The sequence below is a fragment of the Lepisosteus oculatus genome, chromosome 7 (assembly GCF_040954835.1).
Source record: "Lepisosteus oculatus isolate fLepOcu1 chromosome 7, fLepOcu1.hap2, whole genome shotgun sequence".
NCBI lineage: Eukaryota > Metazoa > Chordata > Actinopteri > Semionotiformes > Lepisosteidae > Lepisosteus > Lepisosteus oculatus.
In genome coordinates this window covers 40,122,607-40,149,306 of record NC_090702.1, presented here as the reverse complement: position 1 = coordinate 40,149,306, position 26,700 = coordinate 40,122,607, and the positions used below count along the sequence as shown (strand labels likewise).

General features: G+C 35.8%; 1 protein-coding gene across 3 annotated transcripts in view; it reads left to right on the top strand.

Annotated features, from left to right (window-relative positions):
* cped1 (cadherin-like and PC-esterase domain containing 1) overlaps positions 1–26,700 on the top strand; it is a 98,883-nt gene that overhangs the window by 3,340 nt on the left and 68,843 nt on the right. For all 3 annotated transcript variants that reach the window (XM_015352416.2, XM_015352415.2, XM_015352419.2), the window contains exons 2-6: positions 14,843–15,029; positions 17,742–17,836; positions 20,751–20,832; positions 22,265–22,349; positions 23,604–23,763. In XM_015352416.2, coding sequence (XP_015207902.2) covers positions 14,843–15,029; positions 17,742–17,836; positions 20,751–20,832; positions 22,265–22,349; positions 23,604–23,763 — 609 coding nt within the window. The remainder of the gene's footprint in view (positions 1–14,842; positions 15,030–17,741; positions 17,837–20,750; positions 20,833–22,264; positions 22,350–23,603; positions 23,764–26,700) is intronic.

Sequence of the window (26,700 nt, the reverse complement as noted above, 5' to 3'; positions counted from 1 at the left end):
GACAAAACAAAGCTGCTTGTATTATTAACTATGCATTTTGGAGAGATCAGATCAACATTTCACTCTCTGCTGCTTCTGATAGGCACATACAGTACTGCAAGTCATTCTCTAGGTATCTTAGATTTTTGTAAAATAAAAATAATTCAAACAGTGCTGTTTCACATGGTTTCTTGTTGCCACTGAGGCTCAGTTATTTCTCCTTACTCTAACTAGTGTTCATCACACAGTATGGTAAAATGTGTCAAAAAATGTAAGAAGCACTTTAATAATATATATCTGCAGTATAGACTTCCTTTTTTGTTAACTTCAGTTTTATAGAATTTGGGCAATATAGTGAAATGTTACAAATTTGAGTTGTTGTTAGAATCTGTTTAATAATACTTTCAGATTCACTCTTCAAGTGGTATTATATCAGACCTAACACATGGACTTTTGTTTTTTATTTGAGGACACAAAAAGGCTAAAAAATGCATAGAGGTCATTTGGCCTATCTAGCTCATTTGTTTGAACTGATCCCAGAACAGCAATATCTGTGTTGTGGTGACCAATATTTCACTCAGTAGTGTAAATGAAGTCTTACCAGTGCATTGTAGAATTTTAAAACAACATTCATTCATTTATATGCTGCATTTTGAAGTATTTGGACAGTGACACAATTTTTGCTGTTTTGGCTCTGTACTCCAGTACATTTAATTTGAATTAAAACAATTACTATGAGGTACAGAATGTCAGCTTTAATGCGAGGGTATTTACATCTATATTGGGTAAACCATATAGGAATAACAGCTCTTTTTATACATAGTCCCCCCATTTCATGAGACCAAAAGTAATTGGACACATTAACAAAATTAACAAAATCTTAAATAAAATTTGGCATGTTAGCAAATCCTTTGCAATTGCAAATCTGCGACCCATAGACATCACCAGACGCTGGGTGTCTTTCCTGGTGATGGTCTGCCAGGCCTGTAATTCAGCCATTTCAGTTCCTGCTTGTTTCGGGGGCTTTTTGCCTTCAGTCTTGTCTTCAGTAAGTGAAACGCATGCTCAATGGGATTCAGGTCGGGTGAATAACCTGGCCAGTCAAAAAAATTCCACTTTTTGGCCCTGAAAAACTCCATAGTTGCTTTAGCAGAATGTTTGGGGTCATTGTCCTGCTGCAAGGTGAAGCTCTGTCCAATGAGTTGTGAAGCATTTGGTTGGATCTTAGCAAATAAGATTCTTCTGTACACTTCAGAATTCATCCTGCTGCTGCTGTCTGCAGTCACATCATCAATAAAGACACGTGAGCAGTTCCACTGGCAGCCATACACGCCCAAGCCATGACACTACCTCCACCATGTTCCACAGATGAGGTGGTATGCTTTGGATCATCAGCAGTTCCATTTTCTCTCCATATTTTTCTCTTTCCATCACTCTGGTACAGGTTAATCTTCGTCTCATCTGCCCATAAGGCTTTGTCCCAGAACTCTAGAGGCTTTTTAATGTACTTTTTAGCAAACTGTAAACTGGCCTTTCTGTGGCCTTTCTTACCAGTGGTTTGCATCTTGTGGTGAACCCTCTGAGATTATGCTGGTGTATTCTTCTCTTTATGGTAGTCTTTGACACATCTATGCCTACATCATGGAGAGTGTTCCTGATCTGTTCAACAGTTGGAAAGGGGTTTTTCTTCATGGTTGAAAGTATTCTTCGGTCATCCACTGCTGCTGTCTTCTGTGGTCTACCAGGTTGTTTGCTATTGCTAAGATCACCAGTGCGTTCTTGCTTCTTAACTTTGTACTAAACAGTTGATTTTAACACACCTAATGTTTTGGCTATGTCTTTGATTGATTTCTTCAGATTTTTCAGCCTCACGAGGGCCCGCTTTAATGGCATTAACACTTCTATGGTCCTCATGTTGAGAGACAACAGCAACAGACTACAGATGTAAATGCCACATCTAGAATCAACTCTAGACCTTTTGTTAGCTCTCTTGTGGATGAACTAATGATGCAACAACACAGAGCTGGCTAAGAAACAACTGAGCAGCCAATTGCCCAATTACATTTGGTCCCCTAAAATGGGAGGACTATGTATAAAAAGAGCTGTGATTCCTGTATGGTTCACCCAGTATAGACCTAAATACCCTCTAATTAAAGCTGACATTCTGCACTTTAACCTCATAGCCATTGTTTTATTTCAAATCCAATGTGCTGGAGTACAGAGCCAAACCAACAAAAATTGTCACTGTCCAAATACTTATGGACTGCACTGCTAACTAACATTTGGTCTGCGCTTTTTATTGCTTCCACACATTGTCTAGGAGAGGAAAAAGGTGCTTATGTTGACGCATCAAAGTCTTTTTCATTGTTAGTTTTTTCAAGCTCTGTGTTTACCATCTTTCAACTATAAGAATGTTTTGCATATGCATGGGACAGTTTATAAGGGCAGTGATAATGATATAAGGGAAGGTGATAATTATAGGTTTGAAAGGCATTTAAACAGCTGGTAGAAAAACTGGACAGCTGTTTCTTGTCTCCAGGCAAAAAAAAAACACATCATTTCCACATTTCCACATCAGGTATACTATACCTTCGATACTTACAATATTGTTTAAACCAGTGATCAGCTACTCGTGTGACATGTGAAGAATCCTAGAGGAACTACAACAGCCTGGCTACATCTGTGGTAACTGCCACAAAATCCAGATTCTGCTTGAAATGTACTGGAGAAGGAATTAAAGGAATTCAGAGGGTTCCAAGAGATGACAAAATTAATGTTGGGGAAGGTGTGAAGCATGACTTGTCAGACAAACAAGACAGACAAACTGACTGAGAGACACTATTACCAGATGGTGGGTGGAAATAAATTTCAGCAAGCCATCCAACATCACCAAATACATTTGATCCACTCCAGGACCTGGATTCAGATATGGGGCTCAAGACAGCAGCTCTCAGGACACCTTCATTGCTGACATAAAAGATCAAACACTGATCTCAACAACTGCTGCCAGTATAACCAAGAATGCAAACAGAGCAGTGCAGGTGGCTGGAGACTTCTTTCTCTGAAACACTGCAATGGTGATATGCACCAGGGACTGTGAGTTGACAACAGTTTCCTGTCTCCCTGGAGCTAAGGTGGCTAATAGATATACCACTGTGTTGATAGGCTCCTAGCTAAGGCAGGCAATGTGTTGTTAAACACTGAGAGAGACAAAAATGGTATAAACAGCATCCTATCCATCCATAGCTATTTCAAACAGCTTGGCAACAAAATGAAATCAGGGGCTAAAATTGGTTGGTTTCCTCAGGAATCCAGTTCATACTGGGTAAAATGACTGGTGGACAGCTTCAAACGTTAATTTATCAACGTATGGATAGGGAAATGAAGTGTAGATCAAGACTTCAGCTTTGTTGTCCATTAGAAACCTTTTCTCGGCAAAGGCCATCTGTAGTAATGTGTTTGATAACTTCTAAATGAGATGGGTACCAGTCATCTAAATCCAAGGATCCCAAAAGAATTTAAGAATTATTTAAACCAAAACTGGGGGGGGGATGGAGTTACATGGGGAACAAAGATCAAGGGAGAACCAAATGGAAAAACAAGGAGCAAGGAACAGGTAATTAAGTGTTTACAACACAAATGCTAGCAATATTAGAATCCAAATACATGAGATAGAAGCTACTAAATTTCACAGGCAGTTACGATGTTACTGCAATCAGAAAAATAATGAAAAGAGGTGAATAAACATTAGTAAATAATGCAGTTCTGGAGAGACAAAAAAGAAGAGTGGGAGCATTATACAGTATATCAAAAGAGCATTCAGGCTTAGGAATTAAAACTAGAGGAATTAAGAGTCTCTGAATCTGCATGGGTCAGACTCGTCAAAAGCATTCTATAGGTATAGTGTTAGGAGTGTGATACAGAGCACGAAACACAGATGTGGATTATAATTCAGAACTGTCTAAATCAAGAATGAATGTGAAAAAGAAAAGTAGTTTTTATGAAAGACTTCAACTTTACCCACATAGAGTAGGAAATACCCAGAGGCATGTCGGCAGCAGAATCCCATATGGTAGACATAGATGAAAAGAAATATTGCAGTGGAAGCTAATAGAAATAATCAAAGGTTATTTATACAATGAAATGGAAATGGCTGATGGTGGTTCAGGGTTTAGCATTGCTGCAGTGCAGTACTGGAGCCCTGGGATCAATTCCTGGGCTATAATCTTTGTGGAGTTTGTATGTTCTCCCAGTGTTTGCATGAGATTCCTCTGAATGCTCCAGTTTCTTCCCACTGTTCAAGACATATTGGTACTGTAGGGTAATTGGCTTCTGGAAGAAGTGGTCCTGGTGTGAATGTGTGTCAGTGTGTGTACTGCGATGGACTGGTGTCCTGTCCAGGATATATCCCGCTTTGTGCCTGCCAGTATAGACTCTGGCTCCTCTGCAACTCTGTATTGAATAAAGCAGTTAGAAAATAGATGGATATATGGAAATTATGGATGTACTACATCAATACTGTATTTGATTCAGGTGCTCACTAAGTTTGAAATCATCAACTTGCCTCACGCAGAAGAAGGACACAGTTCTGAATTAAATAGTATTTACAGAGAAGAAGCAGAAGTGATTTCACTTATTACATATGGCTAATAAATCCCTATGGATTTAAAATTTAAAATGATTTAGAGGGATTTAAAGGTAGGTTTGTCTTGACCAACTTGTTAGGGTTCTTAGAATAAGCAACAATATAAATTGATACATACAGAGCATATGATATGGCGTGTTTAGATTTTCAGAAAGCTTTTGATACATTTTCTCATATGCCATTCTTAAATTACAGGTTGTACATTAGACATTCATGGAAATGTGTTTTTTAATGGAGAATTGACTAACAAACAGAAAACACAAAACATAAATAAGGGGTGAATGCTCAAATCTGGGAGTGTAGTAGGATACAACTACTGGGTCCACATCTGGACTAGGACCACTGCTCTTTTTAATTTATATTAATGATCTATATTCTTGTACCATTTGTAAACTAGCCAGGTTTGCAGATTATACCAAAATAGAAAGTTTTAAACAATTTTAATTTAAATTTAAACATTTAAACGAAATTCTAGAATGGGAATTAAACAGATGATGTTTAAGGTACAGAAGGATTTTGTAAAAAACACAAAATGTGAAACGTTGAACTAAAAGAGGATGCTTATGAATACGCCTTATGTGTTTTTGTTAATAAAGTACAATATTCACATCATTTACATATAAATGTAGGAAATCAATAAGAAAGTAAACTAAATGTTAGGATATATAGTTAAAAGCATTGAATGTAGTCTATAAAACTGTATAATGCACAAACAAAACCTAATTTAGAATATGGCATATAATTTAAGTTACTACATTATAGATAAAATATTACTGCTCCACAGTTAGTCCAGTGGTTAAAGATATCACAGATATTTTACAGGGGTTAAAGGAATCATCTGCACTGAACTGTCTTAGCCTTGAACAGAGAAGGCATAAAAGCGACTTGTACTGTATGTTGGAATATGAATATTCCAAATAGTCAGACGACACTGACAAATCCATCCCAGTGTGGACATCTTCAGAATGAGCAATGAATCATGTAGCAGAGGGCACAAGTGAAAACTGTGTAGAATTGCATTTAAAACTGACAATAGGAGGCATTTCTTTAGGCATAAAGTTGCAGGAGTGTGGAACAGGTTCTCCAGCCATGATATTGAAGCCAGTACCCTGGCTTCCTTCAAGAAACCGCTGGATCAGATCCTTGGATCAGTTAGTTTTTAACTACCAAGTGAGCTAGGTGGGTCAAATCACCTCCTCTCATTTGTAACTGTTCTTACGTGGTTACAAATTGATTCCCGTTGCTTCATTGTCTGCTAGATTGCAAGGCAGTCTGAGGAAAGATGAAAATGATTTAAAAAAAAGTCAAGATGAGTATGTTATTCAGTGACACACATACCGATCTGAAATGTTTCCGTAATTAACGGGTGATTACCTAGATCATATCAGCAGCTAACAGAGTATGAGAAGGGCAGAAATCTGGGTAGTACCCTTCCACATCTTTCAGAAAGAAACTACTAATAATGGTAACATTATTCCTACTGAAAAGATGGCTGTTGTCCATACCAGCTCTATAGATGTTTATAAAATCACAGTCAAGATAACTTGAGCTCATCCAGCTGTAGGAGAGTTTTGATGCAATACTCTGGTCTTGATAACATGATAGACAAGCCTCACAAAGTAAACACTACTAGGACTGCTATATAATGGTTTGAGTATAAGTGGTCCTTTTGTTTGTAATGTATTGTTGTTTTTCAGACAACAACACCAGCAGAAAAATCACAAATTTTAATTGTATCTTTTATGTGACTAAAAATACACTTTAGCCTAAATATACCATCATTTACTGGGCATGTGTTGGTAATTATCATGGATCATGGATGTGTCCTTTAAAATAGAAGAATTCTGTGTATTTTGTATTAAGTATTTATCGTGATAAGATGGGAAACATTAAGGCTTAAGAAGCTATCTGTGAAACAAAACCTGGGTATTTATGTTGCTAAATCCTTCTCTAGACAACATACAGATACAAACAATACAAACAACATTAAATGTTAGGTATATACTGTATAATATGTTCAGGTGGGTAGCTGCGTCAGCATTGCTCACACCTGAAGAAGGCTCCACGGCCGAAACGTTGTGTTCTCTTTCTTCTTTTTTTCAGCATGGAATAAACCTATTACTTGTTCCTTTACTGTATAATATGTTAGAATTGTAATATATACTACTAAGGAATCATTTAGAATGTTGTATATGTAAAGAAATATATATTGCTGCTTTGGAATCAGTCCAGAGAAGAGCAACCACATACATTCCTGATTGTACAGTAGTGTCCTCCACTGACAGGCTGAAAGAATTTAAACTTTTTAGTCTTCGACAGAGAAGACTGCAAAGGACGTGATTCAAGTATTCAAATGCTCAATGTCACAGAAAACATTAACCCAATGGCTACCTTCACAGTTAACAATGAAACACAAACCAAATGGAAAATACAGGGGATTGCATTTAAACCAGAGAACAGGAAACACGTGTTTACTCAAAGCGTTGTGGGGGTATGGATCAGGTTACTGAACCATTTTGTTTAAATTGACTCCCTGGCTCCTCTCGAGAAATGGCTGAATGAGATCCTCAGATCCATTAGCTCCTCAAAAAAGGTTGGCCGAATGATAATAATTTTTAATGACTTGAAAAGTATTGTTACCTATGCGTAGGACTAATAGATCCAGAAAATAAAAGCAAAATACTATATGGAGCATCCATCATTTCAATGTTTGTTTTTATGCAGTTCTGTTTGATGTGGTGTCCACCCAGTGCTAAATTGTCCTCTAAGCCAGACAGCTCCCCCCTCCAAAGAGAGAATGGTACACTGGAGTTCTGAGCCCTTCCTGAACCACCACCCTCATGTCTGCTCCTGATTTAGTTACTTGCCCTGCTGGCAGAACTAGTGTTGGAAGTCTTAAATTACACTGTTCCTCCTGGGAAAACCAAAGCTTCCCTCCCACCAGACAGACTTTCCAGTGCTTGTGATTTAATAAACCCATTAAGAATGCACAAGATTTACAGCATCAAGAATCTGTGTAAGACCACACCGATATTTTATTCCAAATCTGTTTTTCTTTTTTCGTTCCGTTTGAAAATGATCTAATGAGCGAACGCTTACTCCCAGCCATGGATCAGATGAAGTGCATTCAAATCAAATGAAGGTGCATTAAATGATGGATTATTCCCTTGTTGAAATAATGTGTCATGATATACTGTATGTCATATCGCAAATGTAAATGTCATGATAAGACAGAGGTATGCTGGCTGTGCAAAGGAGGTTTTAGCTGATTTGTGGATTTCTACAGGCTGCGAAAGAGTGATTTGGATTTTATATATCTCATTCTTTCTGTATAGAGTAAGTTAGACTTCATTCCTCCTGTCATGTCCTGGACATGCCCTCCTGTGCTTGGCTCCTTGGCAGTTCCCATTGACTGGGGGGAAGTAAAGGTGCTGGTAGAACTGTAGATTGTAGTAGTCTTCATGGAACAAACATACTCTATGTTCTCCAAGAAGCATCCAATCACACATGTAACTTTGAAGAAGAAAATAAGATAAGATCACTTTCTTAGCCATAAAAAAAGTTCTTGCATTAGGAATGTGTCTTTCCACATATAGCTGACCCAACAGAATAGGATTCCTCTGCCAGCCATGGGATTTGAAACAGCCACAGGTGCAGATCCTTAGCCACAGTGCCACCGCTCTGTGCAGGGGGATAAACTTTCAACTATATGGTATGTCTGTAAAGTTCTGTAACATTTCATTGATGCAAAGAAACGATGCAGATGAGGAGAGTTTGATTATGAATGTAGACAAGGTCATGATATAGTGTGAAAGGTCAGCAGAGTTACAGAGAAGGAATGGTCTGTCAATAACAATGCAATGGAGACCAGTGCAGGCCCCAAAAGAGTTCCTGTAGATTCCTGTAGAAACTGTCCTTTAACGCACTATATAATTGCAAAAACATGCTTTAAAATAGGCAAAAGCATAAATTAAGCAGTGATGTTAACACCCATGTAAACTGCTAAGTAAACCACGTTCTGTGTACAACTTGCTTGTAATTACATTCATGCTGCATTTGTTGATACAAAACGTCTTTGAAATATTTTTGGTCTTGTTAACTACAGATGGACAAAAAACATTTATGTGTCAGAGTAACCAATCCCAAAGTGAATTATTATCCTAACGTTTGCTTTTTTATTTTATAAGCATGAAATGAATAGTATTGCAAACAAGCTTCTGATTGGACAAAAGTCCAAAAAGAAATCGTCAAGGGAAACTAGCTGCAGGTTTTAAATAATATCTGGAGCCAGAAAGCATGTGTTCATTTTAGAGTCTGACTTTCTCCTTTGATGTGGTGAGTCGCACACATGGGAACATTTACAATAAAGGATCTGCATCTCTTAAAAGGGGAAATATAGAAAAGGGGTAGGGTAGTATTTTTCTTTTTTTTTCTTTTGTCTATTGTCCCTAATATCATTGCAGATAAAAATGGTGTTTTAAAATAACCCTACAGGCATTGGTGGAAATGCTGTGCCAACTGTGTGATGGCGGCCCAATGTTTCCCGTTTATTGGAAATACTATGCAACAGTCCTGACAGGTCACCAAGGTTACTTGTGCATTCTAAATGTATCTGAAAATGCAATTAATTTGTAATGGTACAGTGAATACTATACAGCAGAGCTAAGGCTTGGCATATGATTGATCTTTTTGCTTATTTACTCTCCTATTACTTATTTTCTCACTTTGAATCTGCCTCAAACAAAAGTATTTTAATTTCTAAAACATCTTAAAATTCATAGGGAATACAGTTTTTGTTAATCAATGAACAATACAATCTCTACCACCACATGTATGTAAACTTTTCTGCATTACCAATAAAAAAAACGATTATTTTACAACTGTTGTTTCACAACATGAAAATAAATATTCATAACACAATAAAAATGTAAAAATGTTTAGTATTATCAGAAATCTATGCTTGAAGTTTAAAGTGTAAGGATGCGAATATTTCCCCATTGCAAGTAATGCAGCAGGCAGTGTCTTACCAACAATATTAATGTGACACCTGGGACATATTATGCTGCTTTTAAGGAACTAAAGCATTTAGCCTCTTGATTACACGGCAAACGTGGCAGATTTCATGGCATATTAGTGTGCCAAGGCTCTCCACTAGGAAACCATTGCATTAGAGAGATAAAGTGAACAGATGGATGAGTTTGGGATAGAAATGTTTATTTTGGAATTATGTACTGTATATCACTGGAACCTTAAAATCTGGAAAAATACTTATTAAATAGCCCACTTTTTTACATTTTGTGGATGTGTTTTGGAGAAATACTGTGTGAGGGAGCTCCAGTTAGCTTAGCGGAATGATTTTGCATTCATTAGTCAAGGATAGCCCAGCTCACACCTGAGGAGAGCCAAATCACTGGAGCCCAGGCGTAGTCTGGCCAGCTAATGGGAATGAAGCCCATTGAGCATGTTCAGAGTAGTGCAGAAGAGTCCCCTTAAATTGACTTCACAGGACTCCTTCATACAGAGTATCTGCCGAGAACTGGCTGTGGTCCTGCAAACACAGATTGATGATCTCATCCTCACAATACGGAAGCAGCCTGATGCCAAAGCATTCACTGTGCTCATGTTTTGCCAGGGCTATGTATAGGTCAAGGATAAAAAGGTTTATTTTCAAACTTGGATATCTTATTTCTGTTGGTACAATAAGAAGGGATGCTTAAGATTTATTCTTGTTCGAAAATATATTATTCTCTGCTATCATGCTTGAAGCTGCCTAGGTTTTAATTTCTGTTGGTCTAAATATGTAAAATGCAAGTCATTATCCGGAATAATCTAGGTACTGTCTTTAAAAGAAGATAAATCAGCTATAACTTCAAATGGTTTTAACGAATTATGGTACTAATAGCAAGTCTGCCTTTTTTCTCCACATGTGTTAAGTGTGTATTACTGCTCTATGTCACCTGTTGTTTAGAAAATATCCCATGTTCTTTACTGTAAATACAATAATCCTGTATTCATGTTATTTACCACATCTTTAAAACCATGTCTGTATTCTCCATAGACATAAAATAGAAGAAGATAGTATAAAACTGAGGCATTTGAACATGACATGTCCAAGGTGTCAGATTAATATTGTTGGTAAGAAAAACATGCCACCAAAGCAATTGTAACTTCAATCAGGAGCCAGGTTTTTATAAATTATTTAGCTCTTTTAAAATTTAAACTTTGCTTTTTCATTGTAAATACAGACTCTTTATTTGAGGTTTTTCTTATTTTAGATACGGCAGTACAAAAGTGGTGATCATTTATTTGAATATCAATATTTTGAGTAGGTCTGCTGTGGCGTATTAAAGGCCTTGAAGCCTGTAAACCGTGATAATTATGGTTGGGGTTTAGCTTGGCTCAGTGGGTCCAAGGTACTCACTCAATTGGTGTAGTAACGAAGGTCACAAGAAAATACATGGAAGTAATAAAAAAACACATCTGCTGTGTCCAAAATAGAACTCTTGTAATCACAGCCAAATGTGTGTTATTTAGTGACTAGACTAACTGGAACCAAGAAACCTGACATCATTATTAACAGTCAATATATTGTATAGTAAGTGTAGTGTAATTAAATATGATCTTCACTTACTATACAAAAAAAATTTAAGAGATGTTTTAATTTACATACAATAACAAAGCACAGTTAAAATATAGCAAACACCAGCATAAAGTTTCTTAATAGGGCGTGAAGCTGCTAGAAGAGCTTCAGAACTGCCTCAATGCTGGTATAGATTCTCCAAGTATCTGGAAATCTATTGGAAGGAAGCAACACCATTCTTCCATGAGAAATTGTATTATTTGGTGTTGTTGATGGAGGTGGAAAAAGCTGGAGCCACTACAGAATCTCCCATACTGTAAGTGTTCAATTAGGTTGAGATCTGGTGACTTGGTCAGCTATAGCACATGGTTAACATCATTTTCATACTCGACAATGACCACTTGTGTCCCTGGGGTCATCCAGGAAGATTCCTCTCCTGTCAGGGTAGAAATGCTTCATCACAAGATGAACATGATCACTCTGGCTTAGTATTTGTTGGCATTCTCCTTGCCCTCCAATGGGCTGAATGGACATAAACCATGCCAGGAAAATTGCACCCCACACTGTAACAGAGCTCCCAGAACCTTTTTCCATGGAAAGAAAGCATTCAAGTTTGCAGTTTTCTTTGGGCGTGCATCATACATGTACTGGTCTGCTTGTTGAGAACAGGGGTGAGAAAGATGACTCAACTGACCATTTATTCCGCTGCTCAGTAAACTACTGTCTGTTTTTACCACTTTATTCACAAAAGTGCATTTTAGGCGTAATAAGGGGTTTATGGGCGGAGCAGTGGCACTGTGGCTAAGGATCTGTGCCTGTGGCTGGAAGGTTGCTGGTTTGTATCCCATGGCCAGCAGAGGAATCCTGACCAAGGCCTTTAACCCCAGCTGGTCCAGGGGCACCATATAAATGGCTGACCCTGCGCTCTGACCCCAAGCTTCTCTCCCTGTCTGTGTGCATGTGTGTCTCATGGGGAGCAAGCTTGGGAATGCAAAAAGATAAATTCCTAATGCAGGAAATTGTATATGGCTAATGAAATAGTCTTATCTTATCTTATGCACTGCACCCTGTCCATAACATCCCACTCTGTGAAGTTGCTCTTCCATTTTGCATTGCATCTCGAACCAATGCACAGAAATCACAGAAATCAGTTATGGTGTTACTAGTTGATGTCTTTCCCTCAGACTTCCATGCCAACATCACCTTAGCCACTGTTCCTCGTGAAACATCAGTAAGCTGAGCAGTCTTCCTAAAGCTCCCCAACTGAGATCTCTTTTTCTAGCCAAGGTAGGCAAATTGATGAGCAATTGGACATGTCCAGCGTTTTCATACATGACCCTAAACATGATGAGATGTTAATAGCTTAATTTACTTAGGAGCCACATCTGTGTGGAAGAACCTGCTTTAAATATGCTTTGTATCCTTTATTTACTCAAATGTTTTTTTTATTTTGGCAGCTGTCTGTATATTGTGAATTCAACAAATACACCCCAAGCTAATCTGTTTTTAAGAAAATGTGAATAGCAGTGCACATGATAAAGCTGGAATGAAATTTTGTCTATGTGTTTTATTTGACTAGAAGTTTAATGTTTTTTTTCAAACAAGACTCTTTTACATAATCTTAAACCTAATAGTTTGACCAATTAACATTGCAATTTAAAATTGTTACAATGCCCACCAAAAGCACTGGGGCATTAAAGTCAAAATTGTTACTTTTACTGTCAAGCAATTTGTATTTGTGATCATGAGAATAATGTGAATAATGTGAATAATATGAAAAGGTACAATCCATCCATCACGAAGCAATAAAATAAAGTTGAGTGAATCAGTTCATGAGGCAACCATGACATTACCTCCACCAGGGCTCATATTGTAGATGAGGTGGTGTTTTTTGGAGCATCTGCAGTTCCTTTCTTTCTCCACATTAACTTGTTCCAAAGCTCTGCTAGTTCATCTGTGTAGTTCTTAGTAAATTCTAATCTGTCTGTTTTGTTCTTGGTACTACTGTGACATTTACATTTTACAGCGAAGGCTTTGCTATTCTTTAGACACAGTCTTTTGCAGATTATGGATTTTGATACTTTCAGTCCAGCACTGTGGGGACTGTTGGTGATTTCACTGACAGTTGTTTTAGAGTTTTCCTTGACAACTCTGATAATTTTTCTCTGATCAGCTGCAGATGTTTCTCTTGGCCAACCTTGTCTTGGCTGATTGGTAATTATACTCTATGTTTTATTTCCACTATATTCCCATTTGCTGATTTTGCTGATCTGTACTATGATTTTGATTGAGTTTCTCTTTCCTTGTAGTATCATAACTGCCTGTTTCTTGGGTTACTTCAAGTTCTCTGGTTTTCACTTTAACATTTGACTACAAACTCCAAAAACTAAAGTCAAAGCAAGACAGGTTGATGAGCTAGTTTTTGAGTATTTGTTTTGGTATTTAATTACCCAACAACAACCTGAAGGTGAAGGACACATGTCAGTTAATTATATATTGCTATTCCAGCATTTTTAAATTTATTTAGAATTAAAACCATTGTACCACCTCATCTCCTTGAAAAAGAATATCTGTTGTTTCATCTTAAAGTTGAAAATTATCGGATATCCCAAAAATTGGAAGACTAGCTTTAGAAATTTTTATTTCAGCAGTGGTCATGACATTAGCTGAAAAGTGACCCCTGTGACTTACTGTAGGTGGAACCTGTAGGGTTATGGCGGTGATGTTGAGACATGTATGTTGCTGTGTCTGTAGATGACTGACTTGATGAGTCGGTGGATCAGAGCAGCCTTTTTTTTATCAGATGCCTTATGCTATGGGTTTGGGGGTTGTTACTGTGAACAAAGAAGTAAATGCGTACATAAAAAAGAAGACAAACTTTATCTTAATGTATACATCCCATAAAAAGAGAACTGCTGCATTATCTAATCATGAAAAATCATTTAATGATACATTAAATGTTATTCTGTTATTCAGTATATGAGTCATCTGTATTTCAAATAGACTGTATTATGTCTTTTTGCCACTTTTGATTTATGACTGTGATATAATCTTACAGGTGTGCATCCTGTGAGAAAATCTAGGAAAGGAAATGATGTGCAGGATGTGGAAAGCCAAAAACAATATAGTTAATTAATTAAAAAACTAAATTTATTTAAGCATTTTTTAATACAAGAGGAGCATTAAATGTGAGACACCCATCTGCAAGATTAGCATTAATTTTACTATATACAGTATACTGTGTTGCACAGAGTCAATATTACAGAGAGAAATATGGAATTATATAAAGTAATTTCCACTTCTCTTCCATTTTGTTTGCAGACAGTATTGTTCTAGTGACATTCTCCATTATTTTAGAAAGATGCCAACAAATTATACAAAGCTACTATTTGTGTGTAATTGGAAGAAACCAAAGGAGAATAGCATAAATAGTAATGGAATATTGTCTTTTCAAGATACATTTTTTATGCTGTTTGTCACTAAATAGTCCAAAATCTGATTATGGGTTTTTTTTTATATTTGATAGAAGAGCGTTAGTTTGAAATTTACTGGGTTGTATTATTAAGGCATGGGGAAAAATACTGAATGTCTTTGAAACGGAGAAAATGTTTCTCTACATGCTAGTTTTTTTTTTGCAGGTGGAAAAAGTGTCCCTGAACAAGGCTGGAGGCACCAGGAGAGCTATTATCCTGACTGGATTCCACTTAGCGACAGATTCCGAGGTTCAGCTTTTTCAGCATTCGCTTGAGCAGCATGGTTATGCTGTCAGTCTGTCAAGATCTACAGAAGCTAGCCCTTTTCTCATGCCAGAAACCAACGAGCAAGGTAAATAAAAGCACTTGTTTCAGCAACAGACTAATTGGCTTCTGGAAAAATTGGTCCTAGTATGAGTGTGTGTGCCTTTGTGTGCCGAGACTGGCTTCCCATCCAAGGTGTATCCTGCCTTTCACCCATGGCTTCCTGGGATAGGCCCCAACTCCCCTGTGACCCTGTATTGGATAAAGCAGTTAGAAAATAAATGGATATAATTGTAATATGTGAGATGTTTAGACTAGGTACTTTAGGTTTAGGCTAAGCATACTTTGAGTGATGGTTTCACTTTGCTGTTGACAAGTCTTATTGGACTAGTTACATGAACAGCTGATGATGTGATGTGAGTGTCATAGCCCAGGGTGCCTATGCACCCACCTTCTCACACTGCAGCTTTTGCTTTTACCACTGCGTTCTTTGTGACCTAGATAGAGCCCTGGGTGTTAAGGGAATTCTAACACTCCCAGAAAAGCTTCAGCATCAGGGGAAAGGTTGTGAGGAAGCAACTTTTACAGTACAGCTGTGTAAAAGCTGTGTAACATATTGACAAGCAGCCGACGTGGTTCCCTGTCTATGTCACAAGCTTCTAATCGTGAAGTGCACACCTGTTTCCACTCTTAACACTGCTTAACAAGCTGTATAATCTGGGCTTTGTTTTGGAATGTAATCTATATTTTACACCTTTTTTGTTATTTTGATGTTTATATTGCCTTTAAATTCTAATTCTAGATTTTTAGTTCTCTGCAAACTCTATACATATTGGATGGTGTTTAGTATTCCTTTTTTACTGTCACGTGCTTTTGCTTTTATCTTTGTTTATTTTGTAGGATTCTTCATTTAAATTCCAGTATTATGTGAATGAGTAAATACCCCTTATTGAAAGTTCCATATTAGAAAACAAACATATAGGTTTTTAAAACTACATTTTAAATAAGTGGTTCTCCTTATTTCCTTATAGTGGTTTCTGGCTTGAAACCATATAAAATTAGTTAAATCTGAAATAATCTTACAGATGATTAAATCTGCTATCTAATATACATTTTGTAAACAAAGTACATCTATATCTGCTAGCCATTTCTACTTGTCCATGCAAAGTAAGTTCCAAAGCATATCACATTCTTTAATAAAGGAAAGTCTTGCTTAAGCTCTTTAAAATTGTCAAGAAATAAATAATTGCCATTAAAGGGCCTTATATTTTACTTCTAAATAAGTGTGTATTTACATGAACTCCCAGTGGGAAAATAAATATTTCAACATTTATAATTTGTGTATAATATGGTATAAGGTATAATTTGGATTCACACGTTTTGTGCAAAATTAATTATTGTTACACTTGTGTTAGGTCACTTTCAAAATCGTCTTATTGTTGTGTAGTAGAGTATTAGTCTCAGACAGTGCCATATGCCTTCTGTTTTTCTTTCACGTCTTTCGAACTGGAGATATAAATAGTTCTGCAGAATGTGGTTAAGCTCAATGCAAGCTATGTTAGTGTTGACAAAAGGAAGATAACTACACACTGCTTAGCTGGGTGCTCTTTGTAATTCAGTCTAAAAACAATCTTTTCTGGTACTTTAAAGGATTTTGACTTTTCAATCTGCAGTCAGCAAATTATTATGTATTTTTTCTGAAAACATTGTTAAATATTTATGTCTGCTTGACTTAGGCAGGTTCCTAGCAAATGGCACAACCTCACTTTCTTTTCTTTTCTTTTCTAAGGTTAGAGAAGTAAAAAAAATTATCGTAGTTAAACTGGGTTTGATTTCACTTCATAATATTTTTTTTCTAAGACCCTCCTATTTGAAATGCAAATGTAACACTTACTTTGCTCTCATTTAAAATTACTATCCTTACATTTGGTATGCAGTTGCACAAATAGACAAATGTCTCATTTCTGTTCCAACTAAACTAAAGAGCTTCCTTGGGTGGTTCTGACTCACAAAATAGTTACCAGATGTTTTTGTACACTTGGCAGTGATTGTCTCTGGACAGTCTAAGACTCAGAAGGATGGATTATGTAATCAATCTTTGTTTTTTCAAGATTGTAGGCTGTTTTCAGTGCTCGCAAGATAAGCAAATAATGACTTTTTCTTGCTGTAAACCTTTCTTTTTTTTCCAATAAATTATCATGCTGTTCTGGTGGAAGAAAAGGCTAAGTCTTTGACTACGTCACATAAAAAAATAGCCTAGTCAAATTTCCTTCGCATGAGCAATATTGTTCCAGAGCTATGTTATCCTTCAAATGCTTATATTTTTAGCATAGAATGTGGTAGTCAGTTGCCTGTCTCAAAAACACTTCAGGTTTCAGGTGTCTTCTTATTCCTTCATCTTTTAATCCCAAAAGAAACTTGTGAAGAATTTGAAGTTCTAAAAAGCATAAAAGGAACCACTTACTGAAGGGTTAAACCCAGAGCTGATTATCTCCTGAATTGGGGGTTTCTTCAGGAAGAAAAATGAGATCTGGATTTCTGTTCTACTCTGAAATTTTTATTAAATTCTATCATTTAATTTCTTTAGAGCCAACATGTGACATAAAAAAAAGATTTGTTAATTCTTATTGTGTGTATACTTACTGTTTTGGGAATTAAAACTGTATTTTGAAAACACTGCTTTCAAATCTATATATTTCAGAGAGAAACTATGCATTTTTATAGAAGGCTTGTATTATTATAGGTATATTTATAATTTAATAATGTATTACATTAAAAGTCTGAATATTTTTTGTCACAGGTAACAATACTTGGGATATCCTGATATGCTTGCAAAGTTCTGAAAAAAGCTGCCTCAAAAGAATGAAGTTTCATCAACTAAAACCTCATCAGAAGGTAAGGCCATACAGTATGTACTGTACAGCTTTAGTGTACATTTAAAGGCACAATATATTGAGCTTGAAGTGCAGATTTGGCCTCAGATGAACAAGGACACCCCTGAGTATAACCAAAACAAGCCCCAGCCCCATTATGCCAAGACACAGACCCTTTGGTGTGAAATGATTGAATGCTCAAGGTAAAGACATCAACTTTACAGGAAGACCTGTTACATGTGTACTCTTCCAGTTGTTTGATAATCCAATCACAGATTAAGTGGAATTATTGTATACTAGTGGAAAATATGTGCAGTGTTCTAGATACCTTTTTATTTGTTTTTAAAGGGAAGAATATATTGAGTGTAACTGAGAAATCTTCTGTTCTGCCACAGTATTCTACCCATAAGCATTACTCAAATGGTGGAGTTACCCAGAGATGTTGTAAGAGTAGGGGAGTTTAGACGGCATTGCTAGATGTTCTTGGGCATCCTCTTAGAATCTTAATTTGGGATTTTCTAATCACATGGATGTTCTTTGTATCTGGAGATTTCTGTCTCTTACTTTAACCCTTACACACTACAAGCTTTCGTGTTCTGCTCTCTCTTCATTTTGTCTGTCCTGCTTCAGCACTTTGACAGATAAGGCACGGCATTCAATTCCTTCCTGACATATACTACATGTGAGCCTTGGCCCCTTCTAAAACTTGGTTTGTCTCCCATACTTGCAGTGTTTCATGATAAACTGACCAGTTGCTCTCTATAAAGACAGTTTCTCATAAACAGGAGCATACAGTAGATATCAAATCTCTGGCTTGAGGGCACGTCTTAAATCATGGAAGCAGCACCAGAATGAATAGAGGCATGCTGTTAAAAGGTCTATATACAGTTATTTTTCTCATGTTATTGGGAATAATCCAAAAATGTAGTTATCTGTTATCTATCATTAATCTATTGCTAAATCTTAGTTGCCATGTCATGTTTCTTCCCTCATATCATTTAACAGCACTTCCTCCTGTGTGCCTCAATTTGCAGGGTCTCCGTATTCACACACGACACAGCTCACTCCTGCATTCTTTGCTTTGCTGAATGGGTGTCACATGCGAAACCCTCTTCCTGTTTGTCGGATTCCCATTCCCTACGTTTTATTTTGGTCCTGTTTCTCTGCCCTTTGGCCCTTACTGCTTAACATAATGACACCTTGATCTCTGGCGTGGTGCTGCCAGCTTTTTTAACTGTAGTTATGCCAGTCTATTAAAATATAATATGGCTTTAGATAGTCTGAATCATTTTCAGTCCATTTATAAGCAATCGGTCCATATAAAACCATTTCTTGTGAAAATGTTAGAATGTGTGGTTGTAGTGCAACTAAATAGTTTGCTGTAAATAAACCTCTTAAAAACTTTACAGTATATAACTGCCTTTAGACAGTTATATACTGTACTGTACCACTGAAACTACTCTTTTAAAAGTTGCAAATGCTCTCCTCATGGCACCTGATGTAATTCTTAGATTTTGGCACAGCATTCAATATTGTAAATTATAGCATTCTATTTACTTTGAGTTTGTTTGGCATTCTGGTGCTGCACTTTAATGGTTTAAAGCTTACATTACAATCTTATTATATTGCAGTTTTAGTTGTGAGGTTGGGTGTGTTACATCTTGTATTCCATGGGTGAATTATTCTATTCTGTTTTATACTATTTATGTGATCTCTAGGTCAAATGCAAAAATAATATAGTATGACTGATTCTATGCAGATGCTATTCAGTGTTATTCAATGTCCACATTAAATATGACTCTGTGGTAGCTGTTTCAATACTCTGATTACTAAAACTTTAAAATTTTAAGCACCTTTATTATGATAAGACTGAGATACATTTGCTGAAAATATCAGTCTGTAGAATTCATTAAACTTTTTTTTAAATTCCAATGCAGGCCTAAAATGAATTAATGTCCATTTACTCTTCTATTATCTTTCTAAGTCTGAGTCCTCACTTTCCAAGTCAAAAGGCTTAAAACATGACCATTAAACTAAAACGATTTAAGTTGGCAGACTTTAGAATAAGACACAATAATTATGAGCCCAAGTCAAATACTGTGGTCTTAATGCAAGACCAATCTCAGCTCTTTAGACATTTTCAAGAGTCTGTTAATTAGTATTTTCTGGAACTTTAATGTTATTGCTTCAACCATTCAAATGAAAAGCTACAGTTCTGTAGCTTCTCAGGGAATGTTTAAAACAACACCTTACCCTTCTATTGCTGCCTGCACAGCAGAGGAAAGTCTGTGAAGTTTTATCTTTGCATCTCTTTAAAATGGAAACATTCAAAGCACAGGCACATGGACATTGCATTGCTGTTTCCCAAAATGTGAGTGAAATAAGATCCTTGGGATTCTCTAGAGCAGCATTTTAAGGACCTGACCAACAGATGACCTCAAAATTATTTGAGTAACATTCTGAACTCCCAGGTGCCTGCTCCCTATAAAAAGCTCAGACACAAGATATACAATCATGTTGGTGAAACAGCATTACTGCTGAAAGACAGAAATAACCAGAAAGAATTAAAAAAGAAAAAATAAGTATTACGAGATGACCATCAGTAAACACAGATTATACAGAGAACAATATACAAAACACATACATTGTTACAACAAAATATGAAGAAAATCTTATTTTATCGGACACTTTAGTCTTTTTCCATATTCAAAGTCACACGAATAAACGTAAAGGAATAAGATTTGTATACATAGCAGAAAGAGTCATAAACATAAGCTGTAACCTTGTAAACTTAAAAATGATTTTTATTTTTTTTATTTTTGAGAAATTAACAGTCTGACATCACTGCTGTACTTATTTTCCAGTGGTTAGAAATTCAGGAGCATCTCTTTGAAAAATGCTGTACTGTTACTTTATAATGTATTGTCTTATTATAGGTCAACATGATACCTGAATTGAAACAAGCTTTCTCCAGTAAAGATGGACTCTGCCTTTTTCAATCCAATGAATGGTTGTCAGGTAATGAGTTCTGTATTTGCACCTTGTACAATACGTTGCAGTTACAGTTTTTGTTGAGATAATAACCTTGATATTTGTGGGTTATTGATGTTAAGCTAGTGTTTTCCTAGGTGAAACTACTAGAAAGGAAACTTTGTATGAGCCATACTTGTTTGTTTTGCTGGTGGGTGACAGCTACTGTATAGTGTGTACTGTCTGTTGCACTTATCGTGGATATTTTCCAAGATATATGTATGTAAATCTTTATTCTCTGGAATCGACTCCAGTGAAATTAGCTCGTGTTGTCTTCTCTACTCTGGCTCTGCCTCAGGTTCTCTTTCAGAACATTCAGGATTTCAATTGATCTTTTCTTCAAGACCACTGTTATTATTCAGTTTTCATTCAGTCTTCAAGTTTGTTTTCCAAAATAGTAGTGACTACTTACTATATTATAAGTATCCAATATAAACACATATTTTTCATATGCTGTGAACTTTTATTATATTTTTTGTATTCCCCCAACAATTACTGCACAATAATCATTATTTTTAATAGATTAGATTACCCATTTAATTTCTAAAATGCTATTTTGAATGTGTGTCTTGAACATTACTGTTTCATTTACAAAAGCAATTTTGATATGTTCGTGAGCTTTATCTGTTTTATTTCTAATATTTTGACCTCACAATCAGCTTTATAGGACTGAAACATGACATGTTTTCACTGTTACAGATATTAGAAGGGTTTTCATTATCATTACTACGTGAGTAAAATTTCTTATAGAATGGACATAATGAGAAAGAAATTAGAGGATATTTAGATTTCAGCCTAAGCCAATCTTGCTGAAATATACTCAGGGAAGATGAACTGAGACATTTTCTTTGAAATGGTGCTTAGTATCACATACTCCTTAACATTCCAACTTAAAGGTTTATGGTAATGCTTTTCTTGACTGGAGCTACACAACATCACAATAAAGCCTACATAAACACCACAAATACAATATAACAGTGTGCATAATAATTTATAATAATTTGTGCAAATGCCATCATGGGCACTGAAATATTCATAATGGTTCCTAAAAAAGTTTTATTTTTAGCAAAAATCTAAGAACAGAACTACAGGTAAAGAGAAGCAAGGAGAAAATAATGGAAGACATTCTGATGATCAATATGGATTATGTTTCCATTTGCAAGCAACTCTAAAGTGACATTCAAATTTCAATTTCAATTCAAATAAGATGAAAGAGAAAATATTAAGTTTGCCTGTTTTTAGTTTGTTTTTGAGGTCAGGTGGTCAGACTCCCCTCACCCAAACACTTGCTTTGTTCAAGAGGTCATATTAGACAATGGGAATAATATGTACAGGATTAAAAATAAACCTTAGACTGTGCCTGCTCTTATTTTACAAGCAAAGAATGGGAGACATTTATTGTTATTGCATTCTGTTTCAGACCTGAAGCTTCCAATTGCTTCTTCTGCCTGTGCAGCTCACAGTGGTCAGCCAAGAGATACCAACAGCTCTGCCAAGAATGAATGGTCAGTCACTGTGTTAATAACAGTCAGTGAAAATTTACTGTTTTTACCTCATTGATAGCAGTAAAGGTAGAGGCTTACTAAGAATTACTTTGCCAGGGACGGATCATTAACTTTATTAGGCGTGACAGTCAGAACAGTCAGAACATTACACTGCAACCTTATTATGAGTATTTTGGAAAACAAACTGTTGGTTTTATTTTTCTCACACAAAATTGAAATCTGTAGCCTTTCCTTAAATATATTTGATTACCTTTTTAAGTAGCTAAGTAAGATTTTAAGCATTGCAGTTATGAGTCATATAAGTATACAATAACAATATAACTTGTATTTCATTGGAGACACCAAAATAAGCAAATGAATATTCATGTTATTGTGAGATCCAGGATCCAAGTTATAACTGCGTCTGTCACACTGTGTACTGTTTATTTGAATCTTCTATTTAGTCAGTGTTACACAGGATGGAAAAACATCTCCAAGGCACAGCATACTGTAAATGCTTTTAAACAGAAATATCAGTGTGAGGTTTAACATGTATTATGTAGCCACAGCAGTCATCATGGGATGAAAGTCATATAAAGGTGATCTTTTTTTAGGATTCCGAATGCTCCTTACATAGAGAGACATTAGTAATTTTGAAGCTATTTCTGCTTTTACACTGCATTAAAGTTTTGATCATGTTATTTTGGTATTGTACATGAGTTCAACTCTTGCACTTTACAAACATAAATGATCTGGTCTCATACAGCCTGATTACTTTCTACTTCCAGTTTCAGTTATATTATTGACCATGACTGAAGAGGCTGTATGTGAAAAGTATTTTAAAAATGCTACTCTACTCTGGAAACATGTAAAGTTATACAATTTGTACTTTGTGAACTTTCTTTGGCCTTAGTATGGTTTCTGTAGAAGTGAAAATATTTGGAGGGAGAAAAATAGTAAGAGCAGAGGGCCAGGAACTCTTAAATTTATTATAGACAGCAAAGGAACAAGTAATAGGTTTATTCCATGCATGGAATAAACCTATTACTTGTTCCTTTGCAGCCTACGCATGCTGACGCAGCTACCCACCTTTATTATAGACAGTTTCATTGAATTCAATGGCATTTTATTCTATTTTAAAAAAAAAAACTGCCAGAGTGCTTTTTGATTGCATTGTAACACAAGAGTGCTCTTTGTTTTTCTTCCAGCACTTGTCAGGTACATCTGGTTTCCCTTGTGGCCATTCTCTCATGCGTGATTGTACCTTTATTGTAGGATGAGGTCCAGCGTCCCTGGGAGTCCTTCAGTGGGACAAGGTGTTTTTGCCTTTGTCAAAGTCTATGTGCTCATTACGTCGGTAACACCTCTCACAGCCTTCTTTCATTCCACTGGACTGGTGAGGAGTGAGCCTGTCAAGAACAGCTATTCAGCTAAGGTAATGAGCTTTGTTAGGTACTAATGAAAATCAGATGGAAAATATACAGTACATATACATCCTGCTGTCACTAATATCTCCCGCTGAGAAACAAAAAACTATTTAAAAAGATTCTAAACTTCATTTGATTTATTTCAAATGCTTAAAAAACAAAAATAACTTCATTTTTTTTGCAAATCGGCACTGCTTTGTAGCACCATGGAATGAACATACAGTCCTGTGATGAAATAAACATGGTATTTAGATCTGCAACCAAAATATTAATCAATTCCAACTCAAAAAATAAAAGCACATAATATGTTTCAGAAACATGTTGAAAATTAATAATTTGTAATTTGATACAAATTGTGTTCAGGTTAACTGTGTAATAGTTTCATAACATGCTCTAAACACACATTACCATCTTAAAATATCATTGTGAATGTGCACAGTGCTAATGTATCACAAGGTTTACAAACCCAAAGTTTTATTTTTTAAGCCAGATCAACCAGGTTCAACTGAACTGAAAAAACAGACTTTTATGTGGGTTATAATGGTAAATAAATAATTGTTCTTCTTGTAGATTTTTTATATTGCATGACCGTGGTTAACTCAAATATGTTATAATTTGATATAATAAATTCAGCTAGTAATTAATCATTCTATTTTAAGCAATCAAGAAGTAGATTAAGCGTAGAAAAAAACATTTTTTTTTCTTGATAGATTTGTTTTTTTAACTGAACAAAAAAAGAGCTTGTGTTTATTACAGCACTATGTTTGACTCACAAAATACTATAAAGGAATTATAAGTATTTTCATTGCCGGTGAGGGGTTCATCACTGTAGTGGTCAGTGAGAGAAAATTATGCCAGGCATCTCAAACAATCTACAAGGAATTCTGAGATAGTTTGGAGAGAGAATAGTATCTACTATATAAAATGTGTAAAAGTTGTATCCTGTGTGATGGCTAGTGAGTGCAACCAGAGTTCAGCAAAATCAACCTTTTATATGAAAGAGCTTTACAGTCAATGCTGTTTAAATAGAAAATGGCCTGATCTTGACCTGAATCCCAAATGGGAAAACAAAGCTCTCAAGTACGGCTATTGTCAGAGAACAGAAATCATCTCTTCTTGTTCACAAACAAACTATTCAGGAAGCCCTGTTTTGGCACTGAATTTAGCTTCACAAATATAAACGGAGGAACATGTTGCGCAATGCAATAGCCTACTGCATGGTTTAAGAAATGTTTTCTGAAATGTTGCTGGTCAGTCAGTTCAGATCCAAATTAGGGGTTCAAAATTATATTTATCACCTTGTAATAATTAATATGTAGGCAATAATGGGACAAGTCAAAATATCCAAAAGTTTCACACATAGAGAACAAAAGCAGAACAAAAGAATAGAAGAACAGATAAAACGAGCTTCAAGAATATTTAATAACATGCTTGGGTTTGTCAGTATTGTTGTTTTAGGTAATTATTAAGTTATGTAAAAATAGAATAACTATGCGGGTATGACATGCCAGGGTGACAGATTTCAAAGAACTGATCATACAGAAAGGAAAAATGATCATGGTATCTGATGCATAGGTTAACCCTATTGCACAGTTTTCACTGCAGGAGTGATGATGAAGTAAACACTGCAGATCTGCAGTTAGCAATTCGATTTGAAACAAAGTAGAGGTTGGTAACCAATGTAGCTGGAGTATTAATAACAATATACAGTTATTAAATGCATCCCTGTTGAGGTTCAGCGGGAAATCTAGAGTCAACTATTCAGTAGCCCCCATGTAAGCAAAGTATTTAATGAATCCTGTCCAGATCGAGGATACAGTAATTGCAAAAGCTGCCGATGATTACTCATGCAGTCGTTAGAAAAATGTGGTCAATAATGTTGGCTTTCAGGATTAATCCTTCTATTGTTTTTATAGATGATACCTTCTTTAAAATATTCATTTCCTCTATTATGACTCTTTCGGGTAATTTTTAACTACAGGTATCTTTAATCTTGCATTTACAGCCACCTAGTGGTAAACTACTCAAAATGCTAGGTAGCAGTTTAAAAACTTGCAACCAAGTAAAGTAAATAACTTTGTTATCCATTAGTACTGTCCATCTAAACCCAATGGTTCCATGTCTGTAACATTAAAACCATCTGTGAAAAGAAATGACAAAAAGATTTTAATTCAGTTGAAATTGTATTTATTCCTGTTGGGGAATTTAGCAACTCATTTAAATAGTTATTATGCACAATCATTTGTCTTCCTGTTTTTTTGTGATTAGATTATAAAAGTAAATTAATAATTCTGTATTTACATCAAGCAGATATCCAGAAAATGTCCTTGCATATACAGTATGCAGCTCCAAATCTGCCGAAGCAGACAAAAAATGCATTTTTGTGATTAGAATAAGAAAAGTTGTAAACGAGAGGAATCGTTTCAGACAGTGTAGCTAATTTGGATTGCTAGTCTAGCTAACTGAATTGAAGGTCTCACCCTGCCACGTCTTGAAAGAAACCAGATTATCAGTGTCAAAAATGTCTCTGGATAACTTGTTCTAGATCCCACAATCGAGTCTAACAATTTCCCTTTAGTCTTAATTTCTTGTCAAATTCAGTCTTTTAGAGGATTTTGAATGAATCAGGTCCTGTTGTAGTAGTTTTCTTTTGTTTTAGACTAAAAAGATTAAATTATTTTATCCTCACAGTGTAGAACTTTCCTTTATGCCTGGGAATGTATCAGGTTACCGAAAAAAATCCAGAATTGCGATATCTGCAATATCTTTTTTCTAAGGTGGTGATGATGACCACAAATGAAAATAAATGGATTTACTAGTCTGCTGTCTAATTTTAACATTATATCACTTGATTTAGTATCTTTGCTTCTAACTGTACAGTGGCAAGACGTTTGGTCCATTTTCTCATATATTTTAGACCTAAAACATAATTAGATCGTCATGGA